The sequence below is a fragment of the Cladophialophora psammophila genome (genome assembly GCF_000585535.1).
Source record: "Cladophialophora psammophila CBS 110553 chromosome Unknown aczJe-supercont1.28, whole genome shotgun sequence".
Taxonomy (NCBI): domain Eukaryota; kingdom Fungi; phylum Ascomycota; class Eurotiomycetes; order Chaetothyriales; family Herpotrichiellaceae; genus Cladophialophora; species Cladophialophora psammophila.
The window spans coordinates 57,105-71,231 of NW_006912949.1; the positions used below are offsets into that span (position 1 = coordinate 57,105).

General features: G+C 52.0%; 3 protein-coding genes across 3 annotated transcripts; 2 read left to right on the plus strand and 1 right to left on the minus strand.

Annotated features, from left to right (window-relative positions):
• On the minus strand, positions 1 to 1,353 carry A1O5_11710 (uncharacterized protein; the record flags this gene model as incomplete). Its single annotated transcript, XM_007752281.1, has 1 exon — positions 1 to 1,353. One exon carries the CDS (start codon positions 1,351 to 1,353, stop codon positions 1 to 3), a length of 1,353 nt encoding a protein of 450 aa, XP_007750471.1.
• Positions 1,354 to 2,858: 1,505 nt separating this feature from the next.
• On the plus strand, positions 2,859 to 6,006 carry A1O5_11711 (uncharacterized protein; the record flags this gene model as incomplete). Its single annotated transcript, XM_007752282.1, has 2 exons — positions 2,859 to 3,671; positions 3,736 to 6,006. The coding sequence occupies 2 exons, from the start codon at positions 2,859 to 2,861 to the stop codon at positions 6,004 to 6,006; spliced, it is 3,084 nt and encodes a 1,027-aa protein (XP_007750472.1).
• A 1,927-nt stretch (positions 6,007 to 7,933) lies between these two features.
• A1O5_11712 (adenylate cyclase) lies at positions 7,934 to 14,115 on the plus strand (the record flags this gene model as incomplete). The annotated part of the gene is made up of 2 exons (XM_007752283.1): positions 7,934 to 13,873; positions 13,930 to 14,115. 2 exons carry the CDS (start codon positions 7,934 to 7,936, stop codon positions 14,113 to 14,115), a joined length of 6,126 nt encoding a protein of 2,041 aa, XP_007750473.1.
• Between the last annotated feature and the right edge of the window lie 12 nt (positions 14,116 to 14,127).

Here is a 14,127-nt window from a genome sequence, read left to right on the forward strand (position 1 = left end):
TTACCAGCCTCGCCACCTTACCCAGACGTCAATAATATTGTTGGGGTTGTCTGTGTCCGTATCGATGATAAAATACCAGCTGAACATTGCTAGAGTGATGCATGCATGATTCGGCCAAATGCGAAGCTTTTGTCCGTATTGCAAAGGCAGCTCCCGGTTCTCTACATTGTTGTCTTCAAAAGCCAAGATGCCATGCTCTTGACTGATGCGGCTGACAATGATGCGATCTTTCTTCGTCGCGCGATAATCCTCTGGCATATTCCATGGACTTACGACACCCCATCCGGGATAGTCCTTGCAGGGCTCTCTTGCAAGTGCGAGAGCGCCGGCAGAGATCAGTCCTTCAGGCTGTTTGGTCCGACTGGGGTACAAAGAACAGACCTCAGCGAGGACAGATACTGCAATGGTATCATGAGGGTCCGAAGTAAAGCTGCGGCTGCTGGTAGCCACCTGCTGAATGTCAAAAATCGGGTAGACGCCGGCATGGATTTCAAGCTCCAGATTGGATTTGGTCAACTCGAGTGTATCCTTAAGAGCATTAGCCGAAGAAGTAGAACTTGGAGCTGAAGGCAAAATGTTTTGTAGAGAAAGAGCAGTTGGCGATGCTCCAACCGAAACAAGAAGCGGCTTCTGGTTGTCTCTCTTGAAGTGTTGAGAGGCTTGTCGGCAAACGTCAATCTCAACTTTGAGCATGTCCATTGCATCGTCGGGCGACGAGCCACCATAGCTGAGGCTGTTATGTGAATAGAATCCAAGCAACCAGAGGTGACCTTGCTGTTCGCTGGCGCTAACCTCATGCACAAGGTCCAACATATCCTTCGAGTCTGGACTTAAACCTGCCCTGTGATAGCCCGAATCGGTTTTAATGAAGACCAACGCGGGAAATCCTGCCTTTTCCTTGAATGACGACAAGCATTTCAACTGCTCTGGATGATCAATCATGACTGTAATGGACCCTTCGCCAAGCTGACGGCCTATACGAGCAAGCCGGTCGACGTGTGAGGGGCCCAATGGGACACCATACAAGATATTGATCTTTGCGCTCCTCTTTTTATATTCCAGAAGAAGAGGAATCAGTTGCTCTGCTTCGATAATGGTCGACACGATCAACCTCACGTCCTTGCAATCTTCGCCGACCTGAAGTTTCGTAATCTCTGTTGTTTTGTGAGTCTTGACATGAGCTCTGAAACTGACTTCCAACTCTTTGACCGCATTCAGCATGGAGCCGCAGTTCGTCTTTACCTTGGCCACGTCTATAACCGCTGCCGGAACAGGAACATCGTGCAGGGAGCGACCTTGGTATGCCTGGAGTAGAGCTTCTCTGGGTGAGAGTGGAAAGGCCGCTATCGACATCCTGTGATGATATGATAAGGTCACCCTCAATTGCTGCTGGAGGATGTCAAGGAGATGCAGCGTCGATCCTCAAGCCTGTGATTCAAGACGTATGTAGAGTTCGGGACGTCCGCCGAGAAAGGAGATGGATCGAGGGACTGTGTGAAGTCCGCGTGCTAGTCGTATTATCTCTCTAAAGTTTGGGTTTGGTGTCGAGGTGTTTTCTGTCGTTGATAAAGCAGCGGGCAACAGTGGCCCGTGGACTCCTTTCAAGGACCACTCGTGCAACGCGGAGCGGGGACGAACCAGGGTCCCTTGAGAGAGATATGAATCAGGAGCAGAAGGATGGGGTACGAGGTACGGGCAGGTGGTCCTGTCCACTTGACTGCCTTTCTTCTGTCCAAAAAAAAAACTCACCAGACAACAGATATCGTGAAAAGGTGTCAACTTCCACGCAGATGTACGTACCGAATAAGTACCTCGTCGTCCCAATCATCTCCCACAAGGTCGCCGTTGTCGCCGTCCATGACCCAAAATCAAGCGCCAGGGGAGATGATTACCGGCAATGGCCCGATCGCCTTTTTATCGGTGGGATGGGCGGGTTGATGAGCTATTGCTTAGCTCTTGGGTCGGGAAATTTCCTGGGGCCTATCGCGGGCGAGGCCGAAATGCAAGCCTCGTTTCACCATTTGCAACGCCCCAAAGCGCCCACACCGACAATCCCACTTGGCCCGCCGTTGACTCTCACTTTTGTTGCTTTGCAACTTGTCGAGCACGGCGCAAAGTCCCACGCTGCTTTCAAAGGCTGAAACGATGGGAGCCTGGTCGAGAAGTCGCCCCCCTTCCCCCCATTGCGCCTCAGGCCTCAAATTCGCTGCCGCAGGCGAGATACCCTGGCCTTTTCCGTGGGTGGCTTGATATGGCTCGATGGATCTGCGTTTGAAGCTTACCACCATCTACCCAGTACCAGGAACTGTCCCTTCGTCCTCCTTTAGCCAGCGGTGTTCTGCCTGTGCACAGATGCGTGGACTTGGGCCACAGATTCTGCGGTATCTTTGTGTTCTCTCCTCGCCTCGACCGTTCTCAGATCACTCTCCTTCGACTTCGTGTATCGGATCAGATCTGCAAGTTCTGACAGCTATAACCGAGTCCCTGAGTTTCACGCTTGTTGTATCCGTGCATTGAAAGCATCTCTACGCGTCTGCACTTAATCTTCCCCTGCCTGGACAAAATTCTACCATCCTTACACAACAGCTGAGACGTGGAAAAATTCAAGTCGCACGGGTCTTTTAAATTGTCGACTCACCATCCTTCTCCTGATTATCAGCCTCCGGTGCGCGCAGAAAAGATCGCAGAAGAAAAAGACCATCCAGGTTGAATATCCAGGTACATGGGTTGAAGGTACAAGGCTGTGTTCTATGAACATGTATTCATGTGGGGGGGCAAGGTCCTCGTGAATCATAGCTGCCGTTGCCTCTATTGACTGACGTCTGTCTCGGACTGTCGAGAGCCGACTGTTCCTCACAATGTCGATAGACAAGAGCAGCAATGGAGGGCAGGCTATTGTCCGTCCGCCCGCGCATCCGGTTCCGCAATTACAAAATCCATTCGAGGAGTCGATGCTGGAATCAATAAGTGATCAGATGGCGGAAGAGGTCCCTACTGATGCCATGACGCGGCGAACAATGCTTCTCGAGGCGCCCACCTATCAACGGGTTATTGCGGGCAGGTGGAAGCAGAAACCAGGCGAGAAATATCACCCGTTGTGGAAACTCGTGGCACAATTAACTTTTGGAATGCATCTGTTATCACAGAACATGGCCATCTCAGAAGAGGAGGTCATGAGGATCCTGCAATCCCACGTCGACGATATCGATGCCTTCCTAGAACGCACCACAGAAGACTTCGATCTTGCACAAAGCGATATCCACGAGAGAATACGTTGTCTCAAGCTTCCACTCGCACATGGAGAAGTATTTGATCGAATGCTGGAGGATCGAGCGTTTCGCGCATCGATCCTCGATGGAAACGAAAAGATCGACCACGTCATTGGCCGGACCAAGAAAGCGGCAAAGGATGCACTAAAGGACGTCCAGAAGGGATTCGATGCAACCAATGTCATGGAAAAATACCTGTCCAAGTTAAGCTCAACATGGAGGAGAGAATCGCCCGAGCATGAAGCTGTTCTAGTGGCTATGCTTGGGAATGTTGAAGGATGGCGCCGAGCTTTCTTGGAGTTGCATTTACAAGGAAACAAATTGGCTGGGTCTCTGAAGAAGCTTGCGGAGGTGGTTTCCGAGATGCAGCAGAGAGCTGCGACGGTCAGCAGAAATCTTGTGGTAAGACGGTCTTTGCTTTTTTGCCGTTTTTTAATATTGCCGACACTCTTCTTACTGTTGCCAGGCTAGAGCTCAGAAGACGAAACACATTACTTCACAGGATGCTGGTCGTGTGCCATCCCAGTTAGGATCCATCGCCGAACACAAACCGCTACCGAGTGAACCAGGTCGACAACACTCGACGAGAAATTCATCTCGGAGTACTCAACTCACTAGCTTCTCCAGTCGACCAAATAGCGGCCAGAAGTCAAGTCAAGGAATGACCTCGCAAACACAGTCTCTCGGTCATCAATCACCGCAATCCTCAGAACCAAGAAGACCAGGCCACGCAGAAATGCCTGGACGCTCGTTTTCATCCGAGGTGATGGCGATCGAAGGGCCGCAGTATGCTGCAGACCGAATGCGTAGCCTAGGCGGATTGCTCATTCAACCCAGCGAGGAGCTGCTCGTTGAGCTTCCGGCCGACGTCCCTGAAGATGCGCTCCGACAAGCACCGGTCTCGATCAAGAACCGATTGAGTATGACACTAGGGCTGAAGCCAAAGGACAATGCAAGTCACCGCATCTCCAGTGTCTACTATCCCAAAGCATTGGGTGATCTCTTGAAATCTCCTGCGATATCTTCGTTATTACTTACACCACAGGCTGGAAAATCGATGGGCACACCTGTGCAGGCCATGATATCGCCTGTCATGTCGGAAGGCGAAGCTGGGTTCTTTCTCTCCCACGAGCAAAGCCCCTCGATCGGATTTTTCAACACGGATTACAAGAAGGGCGCCGACTCTGCCAAAGCGTCTCCAGCAGCTGCTCAAGCATCGGCTCGAGCTTCGATAGTGGATCCATCTAGGCCGGTAACGCGTCGGTCATCAATTCCTAACCTGGCGTTTACTTCGCACCCCGTTGTGATGGCTATGGCATCTCCTCCGGTCGAGCTTCCGGCCCCGGTTGAGCCAGCGGCGAGGGAAGAGCGGTCAAACTCTTCCGCATCGAGGAAAGGCTCCCAACTCTCAAGCCTGGGGGAACCTGGGCCAGAGCTGAACGAGGCTGAAATGACACGGTCGGCCTCTGAATCGGCGTTGGAGACGAGAATTCTTATTGACACATCCACCGTTACCGTTGCTATTGTGCCGGCGTCTGCTGAGGAGACCTTTGCAGCTGCACAGCAAAAGGCCGAGAGCGATACGCAGAATCAGCTCCAAAGCCAATTGGAGATGTCAACAGAAAACGCAGTCAAGGCCATACAAGAAGGCGTGGCAGTGCCTTTGCGCCCGCAATTGACGGCTACAGCACCTCCGCCGACCGAAGAGGTGGGACATGCCGATGAAGGAAAAATACAAGTTGCCGTTGGAGCACCCGCTAGAGTTGAAAGCGAAGATTCAGCTCAAGCAAATTCCGACGACACACCAAATGATATGCTTGCTCAGAAAGTTGACGGCCCCAGTCCGAAGACAGAATTCATTGCCGAGTTAGAAGCCATTGTTCCCAAACCTCTTTATTTCAAGCCGACGAAAGATTTTGGACTGGTGGAATTGGAAGCTCCGCACCAAACATTCAAGCTGCCTCCGAGACCCGTTGCAGTCACTGAGAATTCAGAAAAAGAAGCTCCTGGCGCCAGTCAAGGCCAGCGGGAAGACTTCATCAAGCTGCCGACCGAAGTTACGACTAAGCCTGGCATGAAGCCCAAGGACTTTGGAAACTCGGACACACCAGAGCCGATCCGACCCTTGAAGTTGAAACTCACCAAGAAAGATGGCAAGATTGTCCCTGTCCAGGTCTCCAGCCCTGGCGAAAGTTCGAAATCATCGGTGGGGAGTCCTGGCCCCAAGCTCAAAATAGATATCGTTGCAGACATCATTGAGAGACTCTCGTATACACCGCCGGGTTCACCTATCCATGCCAGGTCAGCTTCGAGCGTCTCTTCAAATTCAGCGCAGCGCTGGTCACACCGATCATCACGCTCGCTGGGACCACCAGAGCAGGCTCCGGCGCCGCCCGCTCCGGGAGGTCGACCGATGGTGGAACCCGACTTCGCCACGGCGGGACAGTTTGAGGGGGAGCGCAAGCAAAAGAAAAAGAAAACCAGCAATATGAGTGGAGGGAGCAAGAGTGGTTGGAAAAATCTGTTCCGGGGAAGCATTGCGGACAACAGTAGTGCCGGCGGCGCACAGAGTTCAGAAGGAGGTTCCATAAAAACGATGACAACGGCAACAACGACCACGAATGCTTCTGCGTCAGCATCAAGATCAGGCGCAGAGGCAGTTCCGCCCACCCAAGCGGACATGATGACAACGTCTGGCAAAGACGTGCTTTGGTTCAGGGGCGATACGAAGAAATGACTGGGCGTATCGTTTGGGCAGAGTCTTTGGCAAGGACGGAGTCGAAAGCTGTAAGAATACTGGGTTGCCGAGCCGGCGTCAGTAATTTATGCGTGCTGAGCAGGTGAACAGACTGCATATAAGATGATAAATCCCTTTTAATCTAATTAATCCCACGGCTGTTCCCAACTCTGCTGTGATTGCTGTTCAACCAGAGCTGGCGGAGACTCTCGGATCGCCTATATTGGAAAGGAACTACCGATGTGTGCACCGACTCGCCGAGTTAATCCTTCAATGGTTGTTAGGACGAACAGGTTCTCGAAAAGGTAGCAAAGGAGAGAGGGACATGGAATAGAGCCCCAGCCGTGCCGGGAAATCCAAGACTTGGACTGTAGGGATGTGGTCGCCAGACAGAGAAGGACGATCCGTCACGCGATGCAATGGCCTAGAGTTGCTCGTCTTGCGGCCGCTTGTGCTTGGGGAGGTTTGCTGAGGGTGACTGATGATGATGCAATGCGAGGTTTGGGGCGGATGCGACCACAGTGAGTGAGGCAGACTCGCGCTCTCTGTGTTTCGGTTACATTTGTATGGAGCAAAATCAAGGTCGGCAGCAGATCCTGGGGAGGCGAGTGGTGAGTAGCCAGTAGACAGTGGGTGAGTTTGAGCCACGAACAGCTGACCGGTATGAATCTGTGGGACACAGCTTGAGGCCGGGCGCGGTGCCGCTTATTAGTACCCAGTACCTCGCACTCTCATAGGGGAGCAGGTTGTAGGTACCTAATAAGGTGAGGGGCTCCCCAGGCTCCCTAAGGTAGGCTCAGGTGTCGGCATCACGGCCAAGAGCATAAGGCTAAATTAAGGCAGGCGAGAACGGGTGGGCGCCCGGGCAGCCAATTGACGCCCGCTGATGGAATTCCGTCCAGACTTGGGCGTCGAGGGTCTGCGAGGTAAACCCAGTAACCCCATCTCGCCCATCGGTGCCATCCTCCCTCTTGCTGCGATCTCCACAAACTCAGCTAAGCAGATCCAACACCCATGCCTGATTGACCTCGACCCATTGCCATCACCCATTCCTCATCGGATAACCTCGAGTCCATCGTCGTTCTCGCTCTCAGCCTGACCACAACATATTCAATGTTTTTTGGGCCTTCTCCCTCATCCACCATCGTCCATACCCCAAACCCGCGTCCCTCGTCCGGCCTTGATCCTTCGATTGAACGATTGAGAGCCCACATCAGGCCACCGTCGACGACTGAGCCCACGAGCCCGCGAGCCCGCGAGCCCGCGATGCCTGACCAGCTACCTCTGAATCTACCCATACATATCTAGAAGTTCGCTCCTAAATCGACGTATTGCCCTCGAGTGCGTCTCGGTGTTGAAGAGGTCTCAGCGTCAAAATATCCTCACGTTTCGAATCCGAGCTGGCCTGGTCCGCGACCTGAACCGAGCATGGTGACTACCATTCTGCGCCCGACGCGAATTTCATACCGATTGCACCAGATCATGAATTGAAGGGAACGGCAACAAGGGTGAAGCGACAAACGTCGAAGAAACTATTGCTGGAGAGAAGAGAAGGTACGGAATACACCTATTGCCAATTGCGAGTAAGAGCCTATCTGGACATCGAGATTCTGAGCTTCAAAACCTGGCCATCAGTGCTGCTTTGCACTACGAACTGTCGGTCTTTGGACCGTCTGGCTCGCATCTGCCAGGTAGCGCTGTTCGCCCTCTGTCTGTTGAGGGTTCCCTTTGCCCGGAGGCCCTCTTATTATGGGTTCATTGGTGCTCTTCAATCGAAAATGATTGAGGCGTGGTTGCACAGTTGAACTGACGTGGAGTTCTCAGACCCATACAAGTCCTTTCTCTCTCTTTCCTCGCTATGTCTCGTTCGAACAACGACTTCGCACCATGGGACACCCGACCCTCGCAACCAATGCCTCCAAAAGCCATGGCCATCTTTGGAACTGGTGTGAACCCGAATGCTACAGGTCGCCAACATTTCCCACAGCCACGGCAAATTCATGAGATTGCGCCTTGGGACACCCAGCATCCTCACGATGACGATATAGCGCCTTGGGAACGAGATCCTCAAGCACATATTTCAGGCACCCGTCCTCTAAATTCGTCTTATTTCAACGACTCGATCGGTCGAGATGCCCAAGGCTCGTCGAGGCGCCCGGATACTGCAAAAACAAATACGTCGGATTCGCCTGATTATGATGGTGATGCAAGACGGCCGTCAATAGCTAGTAATACAACAGTCAGCAGTACAGGTTCAAGAAGCAGCACCGCCAATGGTCGATTCCATAAAAGCTTGAAGGGTTTCTTTGGTGAAGATCCTACGGATTCTCGGAAAGGGTCGACGGCAGATTTGGCGGAGCCAGTGCCGCCTGCCAACTCATCGGACAAGCCATCACAGCGGAGTGGTTCAATCCAGACTCAAAACACCGTCGATGACAGACCCAAGACTCCTGCCCCTCCTCCTTCTAGCGATGTCACCCCTTGGGCTTACCAAAATTTTGAAGATGTTTCGAATTTTGGGTCTGCGCCGATACGGCAGGAGCAGCAGCAGCAGCAGCAGCAGCAGCAGCCGCCGCCGCAAAGCGAGTCTCTGCAGCCAATCCCACCCGCGTCTACTCACCGACGTGGCCTGCTTCATCGCCACACGAGAAGCAAGGAGGACCCGCCTAAAGGCCAACAAGTCCCTGCGTCAATGCCCAAAAGACCTTCCACAAGTCGGGAATCGTCGACGAGTAACCTGGCTTTCTACCGCAATACCCCGCCCAACAGCACGCCCATGAGCTCTTCTACAACACTCACTCGTAATGCTAGCCCAGCGCCTCAATCACGCAAAGAACCCCCTTCGCAATCGGAAAAGAGATCGATATTTTCGAAACTCACCAAATCGCGTAAAGACAAGCAGTCACCCCAACCTGAACCAATCAGGACCAACATTGAGCTCGCACGACCGCCGGAGGAGCAGAAGAAGAGCAGAACACAGTCGACCAAGACGACCGCATCAGACCTCTCTGATAACAAAAGGGATAGAGAAACAAGCGTTGCATCTGTGGACAGCGCATCAACAATCAAAGCTACTGACCCATCTCCCAAACTTGACCGGACACAAACGGCCTCGTCGAAGACGAGTAGGTTCACTCGCCATGGCAGGTATCGTGGACCTAGCGTCCAAAGTGATACCTCTGAAAAGAGCAAAACGACAAGTCAACAAGCCCCGATGCAAGCGGGCGTCTTCAGCCTTGATACGAATTTTGATGACATGTCGGACATTATCTCTCAGCCGCCGGCTCCAAAAACTCCCGGGGAAGCCGGAATCTGGACGGGAAAACCTTCGGCGACACCAATGTCAGAACTCTCTGCTCCTGCATGGGATGCCCCAGATAGTTGGGCTGTGAAAGGCCAGGAGGATGAGGTTCTTGACAGCTTACCCGAAGCCACTGAGGATGGCCTGCCGGCTATCCAGGAAGAGGATGGCATATCCTACTTTATGCGTGTTTTCAGAACCGATGGCACGTTTGCCACATTGTCCATGTCTATTAACGCTACCGTGGCCGAAGTCCTTCAATCTCTTGCCAAAAAATCCGTTCTACACGACTCGATTGACAACTACCAACTCCTTATGCGCAAACACCAGCTGTCAAGACAGTTGGGGTCGGGAGAACGTCCTGTGGCCATGCAGAAGAAGCTCCTGTATCTTGCAGGCTACACTGAAAGAGACAGAATTGAAGAGGTGGGCAGAGAGGACAACAGCTATCTCATTCGGTTCACGTTCAGCCATGAGAAACAGACGGGCTACGGCAGCGGGCTTGACAAAGACCCAGCATTTAACAAAATGCAGAAATTCAGCCATGTGGATCTCTCCGGGAAGTCACTGGTCACAATACCGATTATCCTCTACACAAAAGCTTCCGAAATTATATCAATCAACCTTTCACGGAATCTTGCACTCAAAGTGCCAAAGGACTTTATCACCGCCTGCATCAACCTTCGCGAGATAAAATTCACAGGCAATGAGGCGTGGCGGTTACCGCCCAGTTTGGCTTGGGCAAGCCGACTGACTGTGCTTGATGTGTCAAACAATCGACTGGAACAATTGGAACATGCAGAGCTGCACAGATTAATGGGCCTTGTGAGTTTGAAACTGGCAAACAATAAGTTGTCGGAATTGCCTCCCAACTTTTCGTACTTCCGCCAGCTTCGCAGCCTGAACCTTTCGTCCAACAACTTCACCACGTTTCCAGACAACATATGCAGTTTGAAGTCTCTTGTGGACCTTGACATCAGCTTCAACAAGCTCTCCTCGCTTCCGAAAATCTCCCAGCTGACCACGCTCGAACGCCTTTGGGTTACGAACAATGATCTAAAAGGCCCGTTCAACGAGACTTTCGCAAGTTTGATCAATCTGAAGGAGATCGACGCAAGATTCAATGCAATAACCAATATCGACAATGTAACAAGCCTGCCGAATCTCGAACAGCTGCTCGTTGGTCACAACAACATCACAACTTTTAAAGGCTCGTTTCCGAAACTGCGTGTACTGGTCCTGGATCATTGCCCGATCACCTCTTTTGAACTGGACCAACCTGTGCCAACCCTGTCTAGCCTTAACATTGCTTCAGCGAAACTTGTCGAGTTCAAGGAAACGATGTTTGATCACATGCCAAATTTGCAGAAGCTGAATCTGGACAAGAATCATCTGTCGAACATGTCATCCCAGATCGGACGGCTGACCAAACTAGAATTCTTGAGCATGGCAAAAAATCCACTAAATATAGTCCCTCCCTCCATTGGCAATCTTGCGGAGCTCAAGTTCCTAAATCTCAGGGAGTGCAATGTCAAGAGCCTCCCTCCCGAAATCTGGTATTGCAGGAAGCTGGAGACATTGAATCTTTCCTCAAACGTGTTGGAGACCTTCCCTAAGCAGAACGCGGCCCCGCCTCCAAATGAGCTCAAGGACTACACCCCCACAGCGACTCCCGGGTTGTCAACTTCGCCCAGCTTCGATGACCTTGGCAAGCTTGAAGACTTTCAAGCCCGGCGACCGAGTCAGGCATCATCGGGAATGATGAGCATCGGTAGTTCTCCTGGTGCCCGAAAGAATTCTGTTGTTTCGTTGAGTGCTCATCGGAAGCAGTCTGTGATCTCGAGAACAAATACAGAGTATTCAATGTCGATTGCTACTCGGAAAGATTCCAACATATCACAAGCTAGACTACACAACACATTCGCAGGATCACTCCGGTACCTGTACTTGGCTGACAATCGCCTTGAGGACGATGTCTTCCGAGAGCTCGTTCTCTTGCCAGAGCTCCGGGTTCTCAATCTGTCATACAACGAACTGGACGACTTCCCCCAAGGGGTACTGCGTCGCTGGCCTCAACTGAGTGAGCTCTACCTGTCTGGGAATGAGCTGACATCCCTGCCTTCCGATGACCTCGAAGAGAGTAGTAATCTGAGAATATTGCATTTGAATGCAAATCGTTTCCAAGTACTTCCGGCCGAGCTGTGCAATGTGCACAAGCTGTCCACTCTTGATGTCGGGAGCAACTCACTGAAGTACAACGTCTCAAATTGGCCGTATGATTGGAACTGGAATCGCAACACGAACCTCAAATATCTGAACTTCTCGGCCAACAAGCGGTTAGAGATCAAGCCCGCTGCGCACCAGAACCAGTCGCATTTCCACTCAATGAACCGCACCGACACTACAGACCTTACGAGCTTCAACACCCTAAAGTACCTCCGCGTTCTAGGTCTCATGGATGTGACATTGCTTACCAACACGATTCCGGATGATAACGAAGATCGCCGCGTACGAACTTCAGCCTCCGTGGTCGGGGCATTAATGTACGGTATGGCAGATACCTTGGGCAAGAACGAGCATTTGTCAACCCTGGATCTTCTGAAACCAAACTTTCGAGGCCAAGAAAGTGAGATTCTTATTGGGATGTTCGACGGCCAGACAATGTCGAGCGGCGGATCCAGAGTTGCGAAGTATTTGCACGAGAACTTCTCAGCAGTCTTTTATGAGGAGCTGAAAAAAGCCGAAAATTTGAAAGATACTCCAATAGACGCCCTCAGACGGACCTTCCTGGCAATTAACAAGGACATGGCCAATTTTGCGAGCAGCAATTTTGACACCAAGGAGCACAGGTTGGCTAATGGCCACAGAGGCTCAACTGTAGCAAACATCCTGGGCCCCGACGACCTGAGTTCAGGGGGTGTGGCGGCAGTCTTGTACATCAATGGACAGGAACTACACGTTGCGAATGTTGGTGACATTGAGGCCATACTTATTCAATCCAACGGCCAACATCGGCAGCTGACAAGGAAACACGACCCGGCGGAACCTGGTGAACGGGAGCGAATCAGGGAAGCGGGAGGGTATGTCTCTAGGCAGGGCAGACTCAACGACGTCCTCGAAGTGAGTCGAGCATTTGGTTATTATAGTCATATGCCATCGGTCATCGCCGCGCCCCACACGTTCAAGTGCCAGATTACCGAATCGGACGAGCTCATCGTCGTTGCCACGAAAGAATTCTGGGATTATGTTACGGTCGACGTTGCCGTTGATGCAGCTCGAGCCGAAAAGAACGACCTCATGCTGGCTGCTCAGAAACTGAGGGATCTAGCGATGGCGTTTGGTGCAAGAGACAAGATCATGGTCATGGTTCTCGGAATCTCAGACCTAAGAAAGAGAGGCAATCATCGCTTCCGAGGGACCAGTCTATCGATGGCGAAGGAGATGGGTCTCGACGAAGGCGCCATATTTCCAAGTTCTCGAAAAGCTCGACGGAAAGGTGAAACCCTTGTGGGTGACTCTAGGCTTGCTAGACTTGAGGAGCCTGAGCCGCCTGTTGGTGATGTAGCGATATGCTTCACCGACATCAAGAATTCAACGGCGTTGTGGGAAATCCTTCCGGTTCCCATGAGGTCGGCGATAATGATGCACAACGAGCTCATGCGGCGACAGCTTCGCATAATTGGTGGTTACGAAGTAAAGACCGAAGGCGATGCATTCATGGTGTCTTTCCCAACCGTGACATCCGCGCTACTTTGGTGTTTCAGCTGCCAAAGCCATCTTCTCGAATTGCCCTGGCCCCAAGAGATCCTGGAGACGGTTCATTGTCAAGAAAAACTGGATTCGGAACAGAACACTATCTACCGCGGTCTGTCAGTAAGAATGGGTATGCACTGGGGCCGACCCGTGTGCGAGCAGGATCCAATCACTCGAAGAATGGATTACTTCGGGCCTATGGTCAACAAAGCCGCCCGAGTGTCTGCCGTGGCCGACGGTGGACAAATTACTGTGAGCAGCGACTTTATCGCCGAGGTTCAAAGGACACTGGAGAGCTACGCGGACGATGACCGGCGAGATTCTGTAGGCTCAGAGGATACCGTGAACGACGACCCATTGTCGGTGCAGATTCGTCGCGAGCTACGTCAATTGAGCAGCCAAGGCTTTGAGGTCAAGGATCTTGGAGAGAAGAAGCTGAAGGGTCTCGAAAACCCCGAATACATCTACCTGATGTATCCTCACTCATTGGCAAGTCGCCTGGAAATACCACCCGGAGCGGAGCCGAAAGTCCAACTTGGAGGCGAGGCACCTTCCACGTTGGACGAGAAGGGCCAACCAGGTACGCTGGGTAAAGATAGTCAATTGAAGGATTTGCAACTTGATGAGGTCTGGAAACTCTGGGATATTGCTTTGCGTCTGGAGATGTTGTGCAGTTGTCTGGAGGTGCCCGAGCGGGCAGCTGGACTTCACAAGCCTGAACTGAGCTTGCTCACTAGAATGAAAGAACGAGGTGGCGTCCAAACAGACGGCTTCATGATGAATCTACTGGAACATCAGGTGACGAGAGTCGAGGTAAGCAGAGCAACTGATCCCAGTATCTGTGTGGGCATCAACCTGACATTCTATAGGCATGTGCAACAACCCTGCAGCTTCGGCAGATGTTCCAGCCTTTCCGGAAAGGGGTCAGTCTCTTTGATCAGGCCAGGCCAATCAGTGAAATCCTGAACGAGATATCGACGATTCTTGCCGAAGTTAAGGAAGAGCGAAATCAGATCCATACTCCAGACACTGGGGAAGAGACAGATTCGGAATAAAGGTGGTGACAA